The sequence below is a fragment of the Moschus berezovskii genome, chromosome 11, assembly GCF_049115385.1.
Source record: "Moschus berezovskii isolate FMDL1 chromosome 11, NW_MosBer_1.0, whole genome shotgun sequence".
Taxonomy (NCBI): Eukaryota; Metazoa; Chordata; class Mammalia; order Artiodactyla; family Moschidae; genus Moschus; species Moschus berezovskii.
The window spans coordinates 45,431,285-45,455,954 of NC_142470.1; the positions used below are offsets into that span (position 1 = coordinate 45,431,285).

Here is a 24,670-nt window from a genome sequence, read left to right on the forward strand (position 1 = left end):
TAAAAAGAGTAAAACAAAGTACATACAAAAGAATGGGAATCAGACATGACTTCTCAATAGCAACACAAGGAGTTAGAAGACTGTGGAATCAATTTTGAAGGGAAGTGATCTTTAGCCTAGAATTCTATTTCTAGAATTCCAAATTGACATTCAAGCAAGGACATTTTCAGGCTAGTTAGCACTCAAAAAATCTTGCCTACCTGCCATGCATTTTTTCTCAGGAAGTTATTGGAAGATATGCTTCTTTAAAGCAACAGAATGAACCAAGAAACAAGATTCTTAGGACCCAGGAAATATGGAAACTTACACAGGAGAGAAGTGAAGAGAAATCTTAGGATGACTGTGCCTTAGGTCTAGAGAGCAGCTGGTCCAAATTAGGGCAGGATACAGAAGGCTCTCATAGCGATGTTGGAGGGAGGGAAGAAAAGGAACTGATAGATCTGATATCTGATCTGATCTAGGAGAATTAATAATAATAGTAACATTTAATAAGAGATTAAATATATAGGATAATTAAATATTACTGATTAAAAAAATCAGTAAGTAAAGATTAATGCAAGAAAAAACATATGTGGAAGACATTGCTAGTTGCTTGTCCAGTATCCATTTGTCTGATGAACTGACCCTATTGTTCAGAATGGCAAAATGACCAACTTAAAGTATTAGTTTCCCTGTTGCTTTTGAAACTAGAGGTGACCCTAGGAGGCACTTTTGGCCAGAGTAGGCAGAGGTCACTGGTAGGATTTATAAGAAAGCTTTCTTTTTTAAAATTTAACATTTCTGTACAGTGTTTTAAAATAAGAATTAATGCTCCCCCTAAAGACTTATAATGAGCAAAATATCAGAATTTTAAAGAAAGATTGCATGTTTTACTGACTTTTTCTATTGCCTGGTACTTCCAGGCTCCATAGAGCACTGCCATTCACTGCTTCCTATGAAGGCAGAGTAGGACATTCAAATTAGAGGTATCATTTTCCACAGACCACTGGCCCATTCAAAACTATGTCTTCAACAGGCTGAGACATTTGAAATTCCTCTCCTGCTCATTTTCAGTATGAGAAGTTCTCACATGTGCTATGGAACATACTCAGAAGTTAGTTTTTAAGACGTTAACAATAAAATGTCCAGCCATTGACCCACTAACAGCTACAAAAAAGCAAAATATTGTACAAATATTGCATTCTTTAAAGAGACACAGATGTATAGAACAGACTTTTGGACTCTGTGGGAGTGGGCAAGGGTGGGATGATTTGGGAGAATGGCATTGAAACATGTATATTATCATATGTGAAATGAGTCGCCAGTTCAGGTTCAATGCATGTTACAGGATGCTCGGGGCTGGTGTACAGGGATGAACCAGAGGGATGGGATGGGGAGGGAGGTGGGAGGGGAGTTCAAGATGGGGAACACATGTACACCCGGGGCAGATTCATGTCAATGTATGGCAAAACCAATACAATAATGTAAAGTAATTAGTCTCCAATTAAAATAAATAAATTTTAAAAAATAATAAAATAAAATGAGTCAGTAATCATTCTCAAAAAAAATTATTTTTATATATAAAATACATGTACTTACTATATTTATGTATTATGCTAGACTCAACAGGGATGTGCCTTTTCAACCTTTTCTCTTTGAGTCTGGATCTAAAATATGCCTGAAGTGACCTGCTTTTTGACCATTCTTTCACTGAAGGCATGTATATATTTAGTGCCTACTGTATGCCAGATAGAATTCTCATTGCTGGGGATGCCAGTGAATAATGAAACAGATGAAAATGACAGTTATTCCTATTCCCCTGTAGTTTAAGTTCTGATAGGGCAGACAATCAAGAAAAGATGGACAAGTAACATTTTGAGTATATAATTCAGTCACTCAGTCTTGTCCGACTCTTTGCGACCCCATGAACTGCAGCACGCCAGGCCTCCCTGTCCATCACCAGCTCCCATACTCCACTCAAACCTGTGTCCATCGAGTCGGTGATGCCATCCAACCATCTCATCTTCTCTCATCCCATTCTCCTCCTGCCCTCAATCTTTCCGAGCATCAGATTCTTTTCAAATGAGTCAGCTCTTGGTATCAGGTGGCCAGAGTATTGGAGTTTCAGCTTCAAGATCAGTACTTCCAATGAACAGCCAGGACTGATCTTTAGGATGGACTGGTTCGATCTCCTTGCAGTCCAAGGGACGCTCAAGAGTCTTCTCCAACACCACACTTCAAAAGCATCAATTCTTTGGTGCTCAGTTTTCTTCATAATCTAACTCTCACGTCCATGCGTGACCACTGGAAAAACCACAGCCTTGACTAGATGGACCTTTGTTGGCAAAGTAATTTTCTCTGCTTTTTAATATGCTGTCTAGATGGGTCATAACTTTCCTTCCAAGGAGTAAGCGTCTTTTAATTTCATGGCTGCAATCACCATCTGCAGTGATTTTGGAGCCACCAAAAATAACATCTGATTTTTACCCCATCTATTTCCCATGAAGTGATGGGACCAGATGCCATGATCTTAGTTTTCTGAATGTTGAGCTTTAAGCCAACTTTTTTACTCTCCTCTTTCACCTTCATCAAGAGGCTCCTTAGTTCTTCTTCACTTTCTGCCATAAGGGTAGTGTCATCTGCATATCTGAGGTTATTGATGTTTCTCGTGGCAATCTTGATTCCAGCTTGTGCGTCATCCTGCCGAGCGTTTCTCATGATGTACTCTGCATATAAGTTAAATAAGCAGGGTGACAGTATACAGCCTTGACGTCCTCCTTTTCCTATTTGGAACCAGTCTGTTGTTCCATGTCCAGTTCTAACTTGCTTCCTGACCTGCATATAGGTTTCGCAAGAGGCAAGTCAGGTGCTCTAGTATTCCCATCTCTTTCAGAATTTTCTACAGTTTATTGTGATCCACACAGTCAAAGGCTTTGGCATAGTCAATAAAGCAGAAATAAATGTTTTTCTGGAACTCTCTTGCTTTTTCGATGATCCAGCGGATGTTGGCAATTTGATCTCTGGTACTCTGCCTTTTCTAAAACCAACTTGAACATCTGGAAGTTCACGGTTCATGTATTGCTGAAGCCTGGCTTGGAGAATTTTAAGTATATAAGAAAGTAATAAAAACTGTTAGAGAAAAATAAAGCAAGAAAAATAGGAAGTATGTATGGGAGATGATAGGGCAGGATGGGCCTGATATCTGGTGACCAAGAAAGACACCATGTGATTAAGACATAAAGGAACAAGCCATGGAAGGTATCTAGAGAAGAGGATTCCAGAGGTGCTGAGATGGGAATATATGTGGTGTGTTTTGAAGAACAGCAAAGCATCAATGTAACTGGAGTGGGATGAACAACGAGAAGAGTAGTAGGAATTGAGATTGGAGAGGAAATGAGACATTAGTTACATAGGGCTTTCCAGGCCTTTGAAAGAAATTGGCTTTTACTCTTAAGTGTGGTGAGAAAGTCTTGAGGGGTTTTGAGCAGAGAAGGGACTCGATCTGATATACTTTTTAACTGGGTAACTGGCACTTTTGATGGGAACAAATTGAAGGAAGCAAAGATAAATCAGGACCATCAGTTAGAAGGCTGTTGTCGTAGTCCAGGTGAGACATACAGTGGTTTTGACTTGATGGAGCAGTTAAGTGGTGAGAAGTGGCCAGATTCTGCTGATGGTCAAATGTGGAGAATAAAAATTCCTGAGCAATTAGAAGAATGGACATTTACTGAGTTGGTGAAGATTGAGAAGAGGCATTTTTGAGGGGAATATCAAGAGTTCAGTTTTGGACATCAGTCTTTGAAATGCCTATTAGATATTCAAGTAGAGAAGACAATTGGGTATACGAATCCGTAGTTCAGAGAAATGCTTGGGCTGGCGATAGACACTTTGGAGACAGCAATGCAGTTGGTATTAAAGCCAGGAATTCAGTGAAGAATGCCAGGGAGTGAATGTAGACAGAGAACTTAGAGGACGCAGAACAGCTGAGTTCTGGGTCCTCCAGCTCTGGGGATTGTAGAGAGAAAAGGAGAGATGGAGAAAGGAGACTAATAAGGAGTAGCCAAAGAGGCGGAGCATCTGAAGGGAATGTTGTGCCCTGGAAATGAGATTTCAGGAAGAAAGCTTTTGAGGTATGTAACATACCAGTAACAGGTTGGCTGAGATGACCATTGGAAGGAGCAGGGAGGTCATTGGTGACCTAGTATAAGATCAGGTTCAGTAGATGGTATGGGTGGAAGCCTGACTGGAATGTATTTAAGGAAAATGGGAGGATAGAAATTAGGGGTTTATAACATTAGAAAGGGTCGGACACGACTGAGCGACTTCACTTTCACTTTTTACTTTCACACATTGGAGAAGGAAATGGCAACCCACTCCAGTGTTCTTGCCTGGAGAATCCCAGGGACGGGGGAGCCTGGTGGGCTTCCGTCTATGGGGTCACGCAGAGTCGGACACGACTGAAGTGACTTAGTAGCAGTAGCAGCAACATTAGAAAAGATTTTATAAAGGAAAATGGAGAAATAGGACAGCACTTGTGAGAGAGTTGGGGTTAAAAGAGGTTTTTGTTTCTCTTTTAGATGTAAGAAATAACTTCTCTTTCTGTTGGTAAGCTAATAGGAGTAGGAAAATGGGTCCTGAAAAGGGAAAAATTAATCGCTGGAGTAATATTGACCAAAAGCCAGTAAATAAAGGGAGAGGGGATGAAAAGGAGGTGCCTGGTACCTATAGATGTCATGGAACTGTCTTTTCACCCATGGATAGCCTAATGCCATCTTTCTTGTTCCGTGAAGAAAAGCAAACTTCTGTTTGGTTAAGTAATGACTTTTTAGAAGGTTTCTGTTACTTCTTTTTTTTTTTAAAGGTTTCTGAATGCAACTCTAAGTGACATACATATGATGGTAGAATCAGGAGAAATGACCAAGAGTTGATTGGCATTTTTGAGCGTGGATAAGAGGCTGTGGTGGAATAAAGACAGTCAACAGCTGCTTTAATTCCAAGTATTCTTTGACATTTTAACAATTTATGTGTGTATTTTTTCAATTGAAATAGTTTTTAAACATGCCCAGTGTGCTTCTGTGAAGCAGATGTCAGGATAGTACTAGGACTGCAAGTGATTGATGGGGAGATGGGAAAGATAAAGGGGAAGGAGTCAGGTGGGAGATCCTTTTGACTGTGATGCTGGTCTGAACCCTAAGCAAGGAGAAGAAGGGACTGGATTATAAAGAGCTTCAGACTGCAGCATGTTGCTCAGAAAGCTTCAGCCACAGGAGAGTTCCTGAAGCAAACTTGCTCATTAGAGGAGTCCCCTGTTGGACTAGTACCACACCATGCTCAGTCACTGGCTAGTAGCCACCTGGGAAATACTTGGACTTTGTCAGTCAGCTGTGCTCCCAGCCTTCATTCATCCTTAAGGAGCTCTGAGTGATGCACGTCCGTGGCCATCAAGAGTGTATACCTATATTTTTGTGTCTACATGATACTATACCTGATTAATCTTAATATCATACCTAATAATTACTTTCTTAGGCAAAAGAAAAATTATTCCTTTCCGCAATAAATAGAAAATTTACAGTGTATCTTGACTGATTCAATCCAAAGTTTTATGACCTATGATAAATAACGTTTACATTAACTAATTACTCTTAAATAGTAATATATGAGCTCAGTTTTGTAACCTGATTATGACACAAAGAAAATTTTGATCTCAATAATGTGTCTTTGTATTATCAATCAACATTTCCTTCCTATTCTTTTCGTAAATGGTCTTTTTCTTCTTTTTTATTAATTGTTTTCATTTAAAAACATTTCTTTTAAAGAAAGTCATAATTCCCTGCCTCCACCTTTGGCATTTGAGTATAATAATGTTTTTGGAAGCTCCAAGGTATTTTGCCAGAAAGGAACAGCCAGTTCAGGACTATGAATTTCCTTCATATATCCAGTTATGGGCTTCCCTGGTGGCTCAGATGGTTAAGAATCTTTCTGCAGTGCAAGAGATTTGGGTTCAACCCCTGGGTCTGGAACTCCCCTTTTCATTATAGGGGACTGTAATGCAAAGTAGGAAGTAAAAAAACACCTAGAGTAACAGGCAAATTTGACCTTGGAGTACAGAATGAAGCAGGGCAAAGGCTAATAGAGTTTTGCCAAGAGAACGCACTGGTCATAGGAAACACCCTTTCCAACAGCACAAGAGAAGACTCTACACATGGACATCACCAGATCATCAGTACTTTAATCAGATTGATTATATTCTTTTCAGCCAAAGATGGAGACGCTCTATACAGTCAGCAAAAACAAGATCAGGAGCCGACTGTGGCTCAGATCATGAACTCCTTATTGCCAAATTCAGACTTAAACTGAAGAAAGTGGGGAAAACCACTAGACCATTCAGGTATGACCTAAATCAAATCCCTTATGATTATACAGTGGAAGTGAGAAATAGATTTAAGGGACTAGACCTGATAGAGTGCCTGATGAACTATGGACGGAGGTTCGTGACATTGTACAGGAGACAGGGATCAAGACAATCCCCAAGAAAAAGAAATGTGAAAAAGAAAAATGGCTGTCTGAGGAGGCCTTACAAATAGCTGTGAAAAGAGAAGCCAAAAGCAAAGGAGAAAGGGAAAGATATACCCATTTGAATGCAGAGTTCCAAAGAATAGCAAGGAGAGATAAAAAAGCCTTCCTCAGCAATCAATGCAAAGAAATAGAGGCAAACAATAGAATGGGAAAGACTAGAGGTCTCTTCAAGAAAATTAGAGATATAAAGGGAACATTTCATGCAAGGTTGGGCTCAATAAAGGACAGAAATGGTATGGACTTAACAGAAACAGAAGATATTAGGAAGAGGTGGCAAGAATATACAGAAGAACTATACAAAAAAGATCTTCACGACCCAGATAATCATGATGGTGTGATCACTCACCTAGAGCCATACATCCTGGACTGTGAAGTCAAGTGGGCCTTAGGAAGCATCACTACAAACAAAGCTAGTGGAGGTGATGGAATTCCAGTTGAACTATTTCAAATCCTAAAAGATGATGCTGTGAAAGTGTTGCACACAACATGCCAGCTTTTTGGAAAACTCAGCACTGGCCACAGGACTGGAAAAGATCAGTTTTCATTCCAATCCCAAAGAAAGGCAATGCCAAAGAACGCTCAAGCTACCACACAATTGCCCTCATCTCACATGCTAGTAACGTAATGCTCAAAATTCTCTAAGCCAGGGTTCAGCAATACGTGAACTGTGAACTTCCAGATGTTCAAGCTGGTTTTAGAAAAGACAGAGGAACCAGAGACCAAAATGCCAACATCTGCTGGATCATCGAAAAAGCAATAGAGTTTCAGAAAAACATCTATTTCTGCTTTATCGACTATGCCAAAGCCTTTGACTGTGTGGATCACAATAAACTGTGGAAAATTCTGAAAGAGATGGGAATACCAGACTACCTGACCTGCCTCTTCAGAAACATATTTGCAGGTCAGGAAGCGACAGTTAGAACTGGACATGGAACAGCAGACTGGTTCCAAATAGGAAAAGGAGTAAATCAAGGCTGTATATTGTCACCCTGCTTTTTTAACTTATATGCAGGGTACATCATGAGAAACGCTGGGCAGGATGAAGCACAAGCTGGAATCAAGACTGCCAGGAGAAATATCAATAACCTCAGATATGCAGATGACACCACCCTTATGGCAGAAAGTGAAGAGGAACTCAAAAGCGTCTTGATGAAAGTGAAAGAGGAGAGTGGAAAAGTTGGCTTAAAGCTCAACATTCAGAAAACTAAGATCATGGCATCCGGTCCCATCACTTCATGGGAAATAGATGGGGAAACAGTGGAAACAGTAGCTGACTTTATTTTGGGGGGCTTAAAATCACTGCAGATGCTGATTGCAGCCATGAAATTAAAAGACACTTACTCCCTGGAAGGAAGTTATGACCAACCTAGACAGCATATTAAAAAGTAGAGATATTACTTTGCCAACAAAGGTCTGTCTAGTCAAGGCTATGGTTTTTTCAGTGGTCATGTATGGATGTGAGAGTTGGACTATAAAGAAAGCTGAGCCCCGAAGAATTGATGCTTTTGAACTGTGGTGTTGGAGAAGACTCTTGAGAGTCCCTTGGACTGCAAGGAGATCCAGCCAGTCCATCCTGAAGGAAATCAGTCCTGGGTGTTCTTTGGAAGGACTGTTGTTGAAGCTGAAACTCCAATATTTTTGCCACCTGATGTGAAGAGCTGACTCATTTGGAAAGACCCTGATGTTGGGAGAGATTGAGGGCAGGAGGAGAAGCGGACGACAGAATGAGATGGTTAGATGGCATTACCAAATAAATGAGCATGAGTTTGGGTAATCTCTGGGAGTTGGTGATGAACAGGGAGGCCTGGCTTGCTGTAGTTTATGGGGTCACAAAGAGTCGGACACGACTGAGCGACTGAACTGAACTGTGATATAAAGGAAGTTACACACAACAGTTAGCACAAAACACAAGATTAACAGTATCCAGTCTGGTTCCAGGGTTTGAGAATTTGTGTGTTGCCCAAATTCTCCTAGTGCACACCTCCCAGGGATTAAGTAAAGGTATTTTTCTTTGATTCCTTGTGTGTTACGTTTTCAAATGACTACCAAGATATTGGGACATAAATTCTTAATTAGTTGTTCAAATTTTGGTATTTCTTTTGGACCAAGGACACCATAAAAATTTCTGAAGCCTCTTCAATGAATGGTGCTGGGCAAACCAGACAGCTACATGTAAAAGAATGAAATTAGAAAACTTTAACACCATACACAAAGATAAACTCAAAGTGGATTAAAGACCTCAATCTAAGACCAGAAACCATAAAACTCTTAGAGGAAAACATAGGCAGAACACTCAGTGACATAAATCAAAGCAAGATCCTCTATGACCTACCCCCTAGATTAACGGAAATAAAAACAGAAGTAAACAAGTGGGACCTGATGAAACTTAAAAGCTTTTGCACAGCAAAGGAAACTATAAGCAAAGTGAAAAGACAATCCTTAGGTTGGGAGAAAATGATAGCAAATTAAACAACTGACAAAGGATAAATTTCCAAAATATACAAGCATCTCATACAACTCAGTGCCAGAAAAACAAGCAACCCAATCAAAAAGTGGAGAAAAGACCTAAACAGACATTTCTCCAAAGAAGACATACAGATGGTTAACAAACACATGAAAAATGCTCACCATCACTCATTATTAGAGAAATACAAATCAAAACCACAATGAGATATCACCTCACACCAGTAAGAATGGTCCTCATCAAAAAGTCTACAAACAATAATGCTGGAGAGGGGGTGGAGAAAAGGGAACACTCTTCCACTCTTGGTGGGAATGTAAATTGATACAGCCACTATGAAAGATGGTATGAAGATTCCTTAAAAAACTAGAAATGAAACCAGCAATGTGACCCAGTAATCCTACTACTAGGCATATACCCTGAGAAAACAAAAATTGGAAAAGACACATGTATCTCATTGTTCATTGCAGCACTATTTACAATAGCTAGAACATGGTAGCCACCTAGATGTCCACCGACAGATGAATGGATAAAGAAGTTGTGGTACATATACACAATGGAATATTACTTAGCCATAAAAAGGAACGCATTTGAGTCAGTTCTGATAAGGTGGATGAACCTAGTACCTATTATACAGAGTGAAGTAAGTCAGAAAGAAAGATAAATATCGTATTCTGTCACATATATATAGAATCTAGAAAAATGGTTCTGAAGAATTTATTTACAGGGCAGCAGTGGAGAAACAGACATAGAGAATAGACTTAATGGACATGGGGAGAGGGGAGGAAAGGGTGAGGTGTATGGAAAGAGTAACATGGAAGCTTACATTCAGTTCAGTTCAGTCGCTCAGTCGTGTCCGACTCTCCGCGACCCCATGAATCACAGCACGCCAGGCCTCCCTGTCCATCACCAACTCCCGGAGTTCACTCAAACTCATGTCCACAGAGTCGGTGATGCCATCCAGCCATCTCATTCTCTGTCGTCCCCGTCTCCTCCCGCCCCCAACCTTTCCCAGCATCAGAGTCTTTTCCAGTGAGTCAGCTCGTCGCATGAGGTGGCCAAAGTATTGCAGTTTCAGCTTTAGCATCAGTCCTTCCAATGAACACTCAGGATTGATCTCCTTTAGAATGGACTGGTTGGATCTCCTTGCAGTACAAGGGACTCTCAAGAGTCTTCTCAGTATTAAACAATTACAGGACACAGTCAGTTCAGTTCAGTTCAGTTGCTCAGTCGTGTCCGACTCTTTGCAACCCCATGAACCACAGCACGCCAGGCCTCCCTGTCCATCACCAACTCCCGGAGTTCACTCAGACTCATGTCCATCGAGTCGGTGATGCCATCCAGCCATCTCATTCTCTGCCGTCCCTGTCTCCTCCTACCCCCAATCCCTCCTAGCATCAGACTCTTTTCCAGTGAGTCAACTCATCGCATGAGGTGGCCAAAGTATTGGAGTTTCAGCTTTAGAATAAGTCCTTCCAATGAACACCCAGGATTGATCTCTTTTAGAATGGACTGGTTGGATTTCCTTGCAGCCATTACCATATGTAAAATAGACAGCCAACAGGAATTTGCTGTATGGCTCAGGAAACTCAAATAGGGGCTCTGTATCAACCTAGAGGGGTGGGATTGGGAGGGAGGTTCAAAAGGGAGGGTATATATGTATACCTATGGCTGATTCATGTTGAGGTTTGACAGAAAACAACAAAATTCTGTTTAGCAATTATCCTTCAATACAAAATAAATTTTTAAAAAGCCAAAATTAAAAAAAATTTTGGAGACACAAAGGATGCCATGATTTGGAAAAGTTTAGAATCCTTGGCATAGATTTGGATCCCATCCCCTCTGGCCTTCTCAGAATCCCACATGATTTTATTCCTTCTCTTAGGTACAGCATACTAGTGGAAAGCACAGGCTGTTCCATTTTTCTCGGTATCACGTCTTGGCTTTATTAGCTGTGTGACTTTGGGGAAGTTACTTCACCTGTCTGTGCCAGAGTTAATGTAACTTTAAAATGGAGATAAAAATATCTAACTCATATGTTTATTATAAGAATTAAGTTAATATACGTAAAATGCTTAGAAACCGTTTTTGGCACAGATACCTGCTTTTTAGAAATAATTAAATTTATCCTTTCTGTCAAATGGACCTTTCCAATAAACTTTACATTTTTAAATTAAACAATTTTTATTGTAACAAAAAACCAAAATTTACCATCTTAACACATTTTTAACTGTACAGTTTGGTGGCATTAAGTATATTCACACTGTTGTGAAATATCTTCAGAACTTTTTCATTTTGCAAAACTGAAACTCTATACACTTAAACAACTCCCCTACCTCTGTCCCCAGCCCCTGGCAACCACCACTGTACTATCTGCTTCTGTGAGCTTGACTACTTTAGCTACCTTATGTAAGTGGAGCCGTGCAGTATCTGTCCTTCTGTGACTAGCCTACTTTACTCAGCATAATGTCCTCACAGTTCATCCATGTTGTAGCATGTGAAAGGATTGTCTTCCTTTTTAAATCTCAGTAATATTCCACTGGATGGATGTACCACATTTTGCTTATCTGTTCATCCATTGATGAACATGTGCGTTGCTTCCTTCTCTTGGCTGTTCTGAATACTGCAGTGAATATGGGTATACAGATGCTTCTTGGAGACAGTGCTTTCTTTTAGCTATATACCCACAGATGGGTTTGCTGATTAGATGGTAGTTCTATTTTTAATTTTTTAAGGAACCTCTATACTGTTTTCCACAGGTGCATCATATTACAGTGCTTCCAGCAATGCACAAGGGTCCTAGTTTCTCCATAGCTTCACCAACACTTTTTGTTTTTTTTTTCTGATAGTTGCTATTCTGTAGGTATGAGATGATAGTCTCATTTCTATATTCATCATAGAAAAATGCATTTCGATATGCATTTTTCTAAAAATTAGTGATGTTGAACATCTTTTCATATGCTTGTTGGCCATTTGTATATCATCTTTGGAGGAATGTCTATTCAAGTCCTTTGCCCATTTGTTAATTGAGTTATTTTGTTGTTGCTGAGTTTTAAGAGTTTTAAAAGTGTATTTTGGATATTAACTCCTTGTCAGATATATGATTTGCAAATATGCTCTCCCACTCTGTAGGTTGCCTTTTCCCTCTTATGTACCCTGATACTTTTGTCTGTTTTTGCTTTTAGAGTCATATTAAGAAATCATTTTCAAATGCATTGTCATGAAGCTTTTCCCTTATGGTTTCTTCAAGAAGTTTTATCATTTTGGGCCTGAGTCTAGGTCTTTAATCCATTTTGAATTAATTTTTGTGTATGCTGTAAGATAAAGGTCCATTTTCACTCTTGTGAATGTGGATATCTAGTTTTCCCAGCACCATTTGTTGAAGAGACTATTCTTTCCACATTGAGTGGTCTCAGCAGTCTTGTTGAAGATCATTTGACCATATTTGTGAGAGTGTATTTCTGGGCCCTGTGTTCTGTCCCATTGGTCTATAGATCTGTCTTTTGACAGTACCACACTGTTTTGATTATTGTGTCTTTGTGCTGTGTCTTGAAATCAGGAAGTATGAGAACTTTGTTCCCCTTTTTCAAAACTGTTTTGACCATATGGAATCCCTTGAGATTCCTGGTCAACTTAAATACTCTTTTCTATTTAAGCAAAAAAAAAAAAAAAATAGCATTCATCTCAGCACCATGTCTTATCCCTTTTCTTCAGAATCAAGTTTCTCCAAAGAATTTCTCTTTGGAGTCTCCATTTCTCTATTGCTCACTCAGCATTTAACCAACTTCAGCCATACTTTTCTCCTGATTACACTGAAAACCTTTTACACTGAGGTTAGAAAAAACCCTCTGTTATCAGTAAATCCAATTTAGTGACTTTTTTTTTTTAAGGCACAATCTTAAATACACAAGGGGATTCTATACTACCTGCCACGCTAGTTTTCATGAAATACTTTTTTGTATTAATTTTTCATGACACTTTTCTAATATTCTTCCTACCTCCCCAGCATTCTTCTCTGTGTTCTTTTCAGGCCTGTGCTTCTTTCTCCTGCCCTTGAATGTCCTCTCCTCTTTACTCTGAACTCCTGGGATATCCAGCTTATAGCTTCAGTGTCTCTTCTCTCTAGAGCTCAGGCCTCACCCCTGTGCTCCACAGTCATTAATCCAGTTACCTACTTGATATCTCTCCTTTGGTGCCTCAAAGATGTTTCCAACATAGTATCTCTAAAATGAAATTTAGAGCCGTCTACCTGTTCCTCTTCTCCCAGTTCAATCTCAGTAAACAGCCTGTCTTCCATTTATTTATAGAAACCAGAAACCTGGAAGCCACCTGTTTGTCCTTGAAATTAACTTCTTCTTTACCTATCTCTCCTTCCTCCCCTTGCCACATATTCAACTAATCTCTGATTCTATTGGATTTTATTTCCTAAGTTACTCTCCTCTGCCAGAGGGTCTCTATCCTTTCCCTCATAACTCTAGCCACCTCTCTCCATCTCCCTCTTGACTACTTCAACATGTCTTCATCTTCACTGTCCTCCACCCTGTAGCCAAAATGATTTTTTAAAAGCAAGCCTGTATCATGCATCAGAGGGATGGGATGGGGAGGGAGGTGGGAGTGGGATTCAAGATGGGGAACACATGTACACCCGGGGCAGATTCATGTCAATGTATGGCAAAACCAATACAATAATGTAAAGTAATTAGCCTCCAATTAAAATAAATAAATAAATAAAAGCAAGTCTGTTACTTCCCAGCTTCAAACCCTTCTATAACTCTGGAGAATAGATAGAAACTGGAAACTGGTGAACTAGGGCAGGATAGGGGAGAAGAAATAGGAGGGATACAAAGGTAGGAAATTGTATACCTCTGTATAATTTGTTGTCATTTTCTTTTGGAACTACAAGGATGTGTTACCTCTTCCAAAACTTAAATCAGTAAATTCAGTTTAAAAAACTATAGCATGACAATGTTCTTAAAGGCTAAACTGAACTGGTCCCAACCTACCTATCTTTTTAATTGTATCTATTACCAGATTATTTTCTAATTTCAGTGCCACAGCCATACCAGGCTTCTGTCTATTGCTTATGCTCTGTATGCTTTCTACTGCTTTGAGGCCCTTGCACGAACTGTTCTTAGCTCTACCTTGAATGCCCTTTGCTCCTCCTTTCACTGAGGTAACACATTCTTATCCTTAGGTCTCTGACGTTGAGTTACCACTTTTTCAGGACGCCTTCCCTGATGAGCTCTATTCCCTATTATGTGCTGTTATACCATGGACTTCTTGAGACCCACTGCAGTTTTACACTTACTGTGTGACCATCTAGTTACTATCTGCCTCATCAATTTGAATGAGAGTTCCATTGTAGTAACAATTTAACAATACTAATCCTAAAAAAATCCGGCTACCCTTAAAGCTACCATAATATCCTATTGTACATTAACTGTGAGTGTGTGTGTGTATGTGTGTGTTTAAATTTACTTCAGTTCAGTCGCTCAGTCGTGTCCAACTCTTTGCGACCCCATGAATCGCAGCACGCCGGCCTCCCTGTCCATCACCAATTCCCGGAGTTCACTCAAACTCATGTCCATCGAGTCGCTGATGCCATTCAGCCATCTCACTCTCTGTTGTCCCCTTCTCCTCCCGCCCCCAATCCTTCCCAGCATCAGAGTCTTTTCCAGTGAGCCAGCTTGGCGCATGAGGTGGCCAAAGTATTGGAGTTTCAGCTTTAGCATCAGTCCTTCCAATGAACATCCAGGATTGATCTCCTTTAGAATGGACTGGTTGGATCTCCTTGCAGTCCAAGGGACGCTCAAGAGTCTTCTCCAACACCACAGTTCAAAAGCATCAATTCTTAAAGTGATATTATCAGTCCCAAGAGGAGTCTGTCATATATAATGTTTCTAAGCTTACTTTGGAATATCTTCAAAGATCACTATTTTGTGGAGGAAGCTTTGGGAAATACTCTTTTACATTTATGCTATATTAGTATGTACTATGGGGAAGGAGAAGTGGAAGGTGTCAAGGGCATCTGTTGAGTGTGGTCCTGGTAAAAAGAGGGTAGACAAGGAGTCATGTTAAAAATGGTAGATCTGAGAGAAATTGAAGGAGTACTGGCAGAATTTACCTGTGAATTTGAAATCTGCTGGGTAAAGGTGAAAATTAAAAATAGTATTCTCAAACCAAAGGAATTTTAAAACAATTTAGTGGTGATCTTTATTCCCACTTTTAAGGTTTTAATTTTAAAATAATAAAATGATTCCTTAACATTGTTAAGTGGCATGCAATACAAGCAGATAAACACTCAAAGTACTACCCTCACCATGGTAAGCACAGTCAACAGTTGTTTATGTCCTTCCGTGCATTTACAAATGCTCATAGATATAAGTAGTATATAAATATATTTTAGGTATTATATATATTATTTTCTATACATATTTTTCTCTAACTTCACATAACAACATATAACATAGCTATTAATGATCTACATCTCCCCTTCTTATTTTTAGTAGGTGCAGGGTAATCCATAGTTTGAATATACCATACTTTCCAATTGTTACTTATAACCTTTTTAGTGAATAAAGAAATTGGACATGGGTGAGCAATCTCATAAGACAAGATAATAAAAAAGTGTTTCATTTTTTAATAAGTGAAAATGCAGAGGAGAGGGTCTTAGTTCAGTTTCCTACTCGATCCTTTTAGCTGCTACTGTAGTTCATTTTCAGTATGATTCAAATTCTGACTTCTCAGAAACACATTTTATGGCATAAAAGCATTCTTTAAAACTCTAAACTATTTGTGGCCAGAATACTTTAAGATCTGCTTCTTTGTTTTTGAAAGGTTTTTTAGAAAAATAACAACATATTAAAAAGTAAAAAAATTACCCACAATTCCAATTTTAAAACAACTTTTTGTCTTGAAGTTAAAGTTTATGCCTTCAACTCCCAATTTCACCTCTTTGAGGGACTTAGACTGAGATGTTTTGGTCAAATTCTTTCTTGCGTTTTCTTGTGTTTATACAGACAATTTCTTCATGCATGTGTATGCATATACCATACCTATTTTTTTCTAATAAAATGGAATGGTTCTATTCATATAGATCTGCAACTTTTAAAAATTTTCACCCCACTTCACTATATCACAGGCTAGGGCAAAAAATTTCTGATTAATTAAACCTGTCTATCTTTTATGTTATCTCCATTTATTTTCTTGTAGTAACAACATTCACAATAACCAAACTAAAAAGGAACTGATGTATCAACTGGCATGGTAATTTATTTACTTACAATATGAAATATATCTGACATCATAGACTTTGCTCATTTGCTTGGGGCATTCCCACCTGATGGATGAATTACTCAAGAGACTAAATTATAGATAAGACTGATTGGTGAGCTGAGGTGTTCTTACAGGATATTTCTATCAGGCTGTGGCTAGAGGTCTGACTTGCCCTTGGGCTTTTTCTTTCCTGACAGCTGGCATTAGTCATCAGAGTCATAACCCTGAACGGGGTTACAGATATTTGGTAAGGTTTCCTCCAGTTTCTGATCTCAACTATGCACTGCCCACTATTTCATTTAAGATCTCTGACCTGGTCCTCATTCGTTACCTTTTCTGTGAGAAAAATGTTGATTAGACTTTGAGGATCTCCCAAATCATGTTTGTTGGAAGACATGGAAAACACCTTTGCCTCCACAGCAACTCATTTACAAGCATTTTGTTCAGGTGAGCTTCCATGGATCCGGCTAACACATAGAGGTGTGACAACCATAGTGTCTCCAGACATTGCCAAATGCCCCCTGGTGGTCAAAATCACCCCCACTCGAGAACCACTGCTTTAGAGGGAAGCTGGTTTAGACTGAAGAAGGAGCTAAAGAGAAGAAAACCAGATAGGCTGCTGCTGCTAAGTCACTTCAGTCATGTCCGACTCTGTGTGACCCCACAGATGGAAGCCCACCAGGCTCCCCGGTCCCTGGGATTCTCCAGGCAAGAACACTGGAGTGGGTTGCCATTTCCTTCTCCAGTGTGTGAAAGTGAAAAGTGAAAGTGAAGTCGCTCAGTCGTGTCCGACCCTTAGCGACCCCATGGACTGCAGCCTACCAGGCTCCTCCATCCATGGGATTTTCTAGGTAAGAGTACTGGAGTGGCTTGCCATTGCCTTCTCCGAGATAGGCTGCTGCTGCTGCTGCTCAGTCACATCAGAGAGAGGCTACTACATGGAAATCAACTGACTGAAAGTGAAAGGATATTAGTTCCTAAGCAGTGGGGCAAAGAACACAGGATTTGTCCTATGTCTTGATGTTTATCTCCACAAATTATGAGACCTTTGATTAGGTGGCTCAGATGGTAAAGAATCTGCTTGCAATGCAGGAGACCCAGGTTCTATCTATGGTGGGGAAGATCCCCTGGAGGAGGAAATGGATACCCACTCCAGTATTCTTGCCTGGAGAATTCCATGGATAGAGGAGCCTGGTAGGTTATAGTCCATGGGCTGCAAAGAATTGGACATGACTGAGTGATTAACACTTTCACTTTGGTTAGTTGCTTTACCCTCCTGATTGTGAATTAGTATGAGGATTAATGGGCTTCCCTGGTGGCTCAGAGGTTAAAGTGTCTGCCTCCAATTCGGGAGACCTGGGTTTGATCCCTGAGTCAGGAAGATCCCCTGGAGAAGGAAATGGCAACCCACTCCAGTATTCTTGCCTGGAGAATCCCATGGATGGAAGAGCCTAATGTTGTTATTTTTGTTTTTAATTTACATACTTACAATGTACCAGAGTTGTGCTGACATTTTATATGAATTAGAGAGACAGTGTGTATTAAAGTTCTCTGTAAACTGTAAAATTTTGTACAAAAGTAATGTGCTATCCTGCTCACTTCTTACCACTGCTTTTATCCTTGAGATCTTTAAAACTATGGGCAAATACAAGATTTACCTTTGAACCATGTTCTCTTGTGAATTTAATAATATATTATAAACATTGTCTCACTTTTATTGTATGTAATTATTTTATGTATGTGTGTATATGTATATATGTAAGAGCTGGATTTAAAATTACATTAGGGATTAAAGTGTAGCATCACTCATTTTATAATGAGAATAAGTGACAAAAATGAGATTTTGTAATTTGCAATAGATTTAGCAGGCAAGTTTCCAGGAATATATCTGTTCCCTATGTTGCATAACAGCACACAGATCTTTGGGAAGCCCCATTGTTAGCACTTCTCTATCCAGAAGAATACATGTTTCTTGTCCTTTTGTTTCTTGTGCTGTAGTCAGTTCCCTACAGTGAGTCAATTAAAAATTTTTCTTATCCTTGTCTTAACTGCATTCACTTATGTCTCTCTACTTTAATGGATTAGTCAGGCATGATTTCTCTCTATATTCAATAGATGTTTGCTGAATGAAGGAATAAATTACAGAAAACATGTTATCTCTCTTCCAGCAGGTTATCTGTTAAAATGATCAGTAACCTTACCTTTCATTATAGATTTCCTCAACGTAAAATGGTTTGCCTGTCTATAGTTCTGAATTTCTCCAGAAGTTATCCCATGGATTGGATACAGGGTCAAGGTTGAGGGAGGTGTAGGGTACCATCCTGATGCAAATTCACTGGGCCTCCTGAGGAGTGATTTATAATACTTTAAATATTTGCTTCAACCCTGGAATTTACTCCAATGGTCATAATACTTTGTTACCTCTCTGGATTGTAGTGTTTAGCACCTGTTGTCTCCCACATGTCACCTGATGATTTATTGGGATCAGTCTTGGCTACCTGTCCATGACTTACCTCTCAAATGGTGGATTAAACCTATAACCCAGGGTTGAATTTTAGTACTGATCCTGTATGCCTTTCTTTACTTTTCACTTCTCTCAGATATGACAATAATCACATGGGTTTGGGAGGAGTTTCCTTAGCCAGTGAGAATACTGAATTCAATTGAATTGTTTGTGATCACTGTTATAAAAGAGCTCATTCACAGTTACTTACTGCACCAGTTCTTCTTCAGTACTTGAGACTGTGATGCATTGATGTATCATGTACTTCTCTTTATGGCTACTAAACTACCTCTTCTGGGAAGCAGTCATCTATCTTAACCAAAACCTCCACTTCTCTGAGATGAGATCTTCTGCTATATTCTACACACATTTTACCAATACTTGCCTGGATCATTCATCATCATATCCCCATCTATATACTTGGCATATATAGGAGGCACTCAACGTATTTTTGATCTACTGAGTGAATGAAACTTGGATTCTTGTTTCTGCTTATGTTTTTGTTTTGCTTAATGATGTCAGCTGGTAAAAATTTCTTTCTTCTCCCAGTGCCATTTCACTTGTAATTAAGTACTCAAAATAAGGTTAAGAGAAACCAATTTGAGGAATCATCTGAAGATCATGGGGATTATTCCCTAGTTTCTTAAAAAAAGACAGACCTCTCTGGTATGAGCTTATTTTAAAAATATGAGAAGGAAAAAGTTATGAAGACAATAGAAAGAAATAATGGTCAGAGCATAACCAGCAAGGAAGATACTTCCTGTCTGGAAGGGTATCAGGGGAAAGGAAAAGTTTCAGTTCCTCTTTTGCCTTAGTCATCTTCTGCACAGGGAACTACATTAAAATTGGCAGAATGCTGGGAAATCCCATAGGCCCTCTCATATATTCATCCTGTGGATCTCTTCTCAAGCTCAGATCTGCTCCAGAGGTGTCTCCCTTTGCTTCTTTGTCTGCTCTTTTTAAATTTTTTCAACTGTTGGATTCTCTGATTCCTTGAAATGGAATATCTTGGTGCCCTTTTTCCTTCTTGTCCTGCCAAATCTTAAGATAGGCTTTTTCCATTTTGGAGGGCTTAAGAACTAACTTTTTGGGGAAACAGAGATACTTTCCTGTCTGGGCTACCGTATTCTTTTCCTGAGACTCATACTATTTTTTCCCCCTAATTCTGGTTATCGCCATTACCATATCCAGAAATACCTTTGACACCAGTACTTGGAAACTTATGCTTCCCCATACGTTGTTTTTATAAAAATGTATTATTAATTTGCTTATACCCTCTTATTCCAAAATCTGGTGTTAGGGCTACTTCTAGAACACATGACATTTGGAAATCAGAAATGATAGACATACCTTAATCCTAATAAGTACCCCAACTAGGTGTCAATAACGGAGAAGGCAATGGCACCCCACTCCAGTACTCTTGCCTGGAAAATCCCATGGACGGAGGAGCCTGGTAGGCTACAGTCCATGGGATCGCTGAAAGTCAGACACGACTGAGCAACTTCACTTTCACTTTTCACTTTCATGCATTGGAGAAGGAAATGGCAACCTACTCCAGTATTCTTGCCTGGAGAATCCCAGGGATGGGGGAGCCTGTTGGGCTGCCGTCTATGGGGTCGCAGAGAGTCGGACACGACCGACGCGACTTAGCAGCAGCAGCAGGTGTCAGTAAGAGGGCTAACCTGATCTTTTAACACATCTAAAGATTGAGATGTCCCAGAGCTCAGTTGTTAGGCCTCTTTCTCTCCATTTTTTTTTTCTTCTTAAACAACAAATTTATTTTCTCACAGTTCTAGAAGCTAGAAGTCCAAGACCAGGTTGCTGTGAGGGCTGGTCTCTGGTGAGACCTCTCTTCCTGAGTCATAAACAGCTGTCTTCTTTGTTGCCGTTTGACCTTTTCCTTATCTTTGCACATGGAAAGAGAGCCTGCTGCTGTGTCTTCTTCTTGTAAGGACACCAGTGAATTAGGGCTCCACCCTTAGGATCTCTTCACTCTTTTTAGCTCAGTTGGTAAAGAATCCTCCTGCAATGCAGGAGACCCCGGTTCGATTCCTGGGTTGGGAAGATCCACTGGAGAAGGGATAGGCTACCCGGTCCGGTATTCTTGGGCTTCCCTTGAGGCTCAGCTGGTAAAGAATCCACCTGCAATGTGGGACACCTGGGTTCAATCCCTGGGTTGCAAAGATCTCCTGGAGAAGGGAAAGGCTACCCACTTCAGTATTCTGGCCTGGAGAATTCTATGGACTGTATAGTCCATGGAGTTGCAAAGAGTCGGACACAACTGAGCAACTTTCACTATTCTGTTCCAAGACTTTAAACACTACCATACATTGTTGATGACTCCCAAATATAATCTCCACTTTAGACTACATATCTCTACTTATATGTCCATAGACACCTTAAACTTAACATGTCCACACCAAACTTTTGATTCTCCCAATCTAAATTTACCTCTCCTTAAGTGTTCCCCATCTCAGTAAACCAAGTTGCTCAGCCCAAAAACCTTTGAGTTTTTCTCTTGTCTGCTACATCCAGTTCTTCAGCAAGCCCCAGTTGCTCCCCTTTAAAATATGTCTCAAATATATCCACACACTCTTTCCTTTAGCATTGCCATCGAGTTCAAGCCATCATCATTTTTCACCCAGGCCACTGCAGAAGCCTCCTAATGGTCTCCCTACTTCTACTCTTGCCCTGATCCGTCTTTAAAATATAAATTATAATTCACTGCTGCTTAAACAAGGTCCCCTGACTATCTTGCTGATTCCATCCTCTGAACATCCCTCTCACTCCTCACCCCTCAAGGCACACTGGCCTACCTTTTGTCAGTTTCCCCAGGCACAGTCTGACCTCAAGAGTTTTTGCATTTACTATTCTAAGCCTCAAATTCCCTTTCTTCAAGTAATCATATGGCTGTACTCAAATGTTGTCTCCTCAAAGAGACCTTTTTACTTCTTTGTTAGTTATCTGTTTAAAGCAGCTTCTGGTTACTGGCAGTATTCAAGCATGGGCTGGATCCTTGAAGGATGCTTGCAGAGATGCTAAAGAAGGAACTTCCATGTCATGTGGGAGTGGAAAATTCGACCAGATTTCCTTCTAACTGGAAATTATTTAATCCTATCATGAATTAATTATGATTCTTTCTCTAAGCATTTAGTTAGCACCTCCTATGTGTCTGACATTGTTCTAGGCACTAGATAAGATACAAAGATATATCATATGTCTATAAAGATATATATATTTTTTATATTTTCAAGATATAAAGATAAAAGTGGCCTAGCTAGTAGTATCCATTAGGAAGTAATAGTCAGTAGATAATGAAGAAAAGAGGTGCTTAAGAGTATGGGTGTAAATTTCTAGTAGATAAAAATAAATAGAAAAGGACAAATTTTAGAGGTGCTCTGAATAAATGGCAACCCACTCCAGTACTCTTGCCTGGAAAATCCCATGGATGGAGGAGCCTGGTAGGCTGCAGTCCGTGGGGTCGCAAAGAGTCGGACACGACTGAGCGACTTCACTTTTCTGAATAAATGAAGGAGAGATTGAATAAATGAGGGGAGAAAAAACTATTATAAGGAGGAGAACTAGATATGAAAGATGACCCTAAAACTGCCTGCTTGAGAAGGGAGAATGTAGGAGTAAAGACCATATATTGTATTGTTATGGGGGTATTCCCTAAAAGGAAAATATCAGTGTTAGTCATCAAGGTATATGGCGTGGCTGGATGTAATTCATACTTCAGTAGAAATTAATTAATTTATGAAGTAGTTTGAAATTCTTGGAACAAACGTACCTTCACTTTCTCTATTTAGTCTCCCAAACCAATAAAGTTAAGTTCTCCTTTCCCTTGCCTTCTGACCCCTTTGGGGTAAATTAACATGAAATTGACAGTTCCTTTAATCACATGGGGCCCTTCAGTTTCTTTTCTGCTTCATATGCCTGGAATCTGTTAGATAGTAGGGGAATAGAATAGTTGTCTTTTTTAATATAATAATCACCTGGTCCCTCGTGCTGCTCATTGTTCACACATGTCCTAGTATATCTTGTCACAGAATCATCCTCTCTAGCTGGGACATGATGCCTAGGTAGGTGGGGAATTCCCCTGTTTTGTTTAAAATCATAGTTGTCTTTGGATTTGGCTAGCATGTTCGTGATTAGTTTACTGACAATTGGTTTTTTTCTTCTTATATCATATGCTATTACATGATTCATCTGCTTTGAGTCTGTTGCCTTGAAGGTGAAACAATTTCTTCCAATGTTGATATTTCATAATTTCATAGATAACAAGCATACACATATGCATAGTCCTTTCAGAAGTTTTAAACATTTGGAGATGAATGAATTATACTGCCACAAATGAAAAGGAGAAGTATAAAACCATAATGGTGATATCCCGACATCTTTTATTGGGTGGTTGGGTGAACACTAATATTAATAAAGCCTGCAACCTACTATGTTTATCTCTCCTTAAGAAGTTATTTCTGGTATGTGGTACTTGAATTTTAACATTTAACATTGTGCTTTAATTTCCTTGGATTTACATGTATTTTAATATTTTAGACATGATCTTTATTTGAAGGAGTTTAAATTCCGGATAAATCATAATACTTGGTGTTAACATTGTAATGATGATTGCTGTTTAATATGTAGCAATGCCTATTCAAATGTTAAGAAATCTTCTTTTAATTACTAATATAAATAGTAATCTTTGAAAACATTTCAAAAAGACACATCACATCTCTGAATGCAGTGCAAGGAAGTTTTTTCATAAACATGGTTATTTTCCAAGTATTTAAAAGATTACACTTCTAATAAACATGGACTAAATTCAGTTTCTTCATATAGAACTGAACAGTGCACTTACTGTGTTCCACCATTAAACACCTGTATTTTTTTAACTCAGAATGTCAGTGATTGTTTTTCAAAGAACTCATTATAATTCCATGGTATAGATATACATGTACATATCTGTATAAGTTGTACATTTGGGGAGGAATTTTTAAAAGATTCTGATTCTTCGTGTATCTCCCTCCCCCTCTCTCCCTTTACCTGTTTTTAGCTCCTCTTTGGTTCAGGTGTGCTGGTGTCCCTAAGCCTTTCCGGGCCGCAGCTGGAGAAAGTGGTGATTGACAGAAGCCTGGTGGGGAAGCTCATCTCAGACACCATCAGTGATGGTATAATTACCCCCATGTGCAAATCAATTGCCTGCATTAACAGTGGGGCAGGAGGAATAGTGTGTCAACAGGTAGATTAATTATTACCACTAGGGACTTGAAAACACAAGTAATTGCTTGTAATAGCATAGTTACAACCCCTGGGACCAATACAAGTTTTGACTAATATTTAATGTCAAAGTTTTTGTCAGTTGTTAGTATTCTTGAGTAATTTTTACTGTTTCCTTAAAAAAGTGAACATATTTTCTAAAGAGGTGGGTTTTTCGTTTGGTGTGTTGACATTTCAAATATTTTTCACTTTCACATGAATTTTGAATAAATAACTCCAATTTGTCAGCACAGCCACTTAGTACAAAAACAAAAACAAAATCTGTTCTTTGGCTCTTAGGACATTCTTTGTTACCAAAGTCTATGAATACTAACTTCTGAGAGAGTTTGAGCAGTATTTCTAAAAATAAAAAATCAATGCCAAAAAATACCAGATAAATCTGAACCCTGTAAAGTGATATCACAGTTAGTATATAATTTGCTACAAAGCACATAAAGACTTTAAGCCAATTATTGAAAAGGTAGCATACTGACATTTATTAATCCTTAAAAGGCTCTTCGCTGTGCCAGCCTACCTATATAATTTAATTAAAACAACTAATCCTTGTAATATATAATTATTTCTGTTTTATAGATAAGGAAATTGAAGCTGAGATA

The 24,670-nt window shown here is 39.2% G+C and overlaps 1 protein-coding gene across 9 annotated transcripts in view; it reads left to right on the forward strand.

The window, feature by feature from the left end:
* WDPCP (WD repeat containing planar cell polarity effector) overlaps positions 1-24,670 on the forward strand; it is a 385,832-nt gene that overhangs the window by 129,283 nt on the left and 231,879 nt on the right. For 8 of the 9 annotated variants that reach the window (XM_088841307.1, XM_088841310.1, XM_088841313.1 and 5 more), the window contains one exon: positions 23,851-23,965. In XM_088841307.1, the coding sequence (XP_088697433.1) occupies positions 23,851-23,965 (115 nt within the window). Of the gene's footprint in view, positions 1-23,850; positions 24,037-24,670 lie in introns of those variants that run through there. The other variant, XM_088841311.1, reaches the window with a different exon arrangement.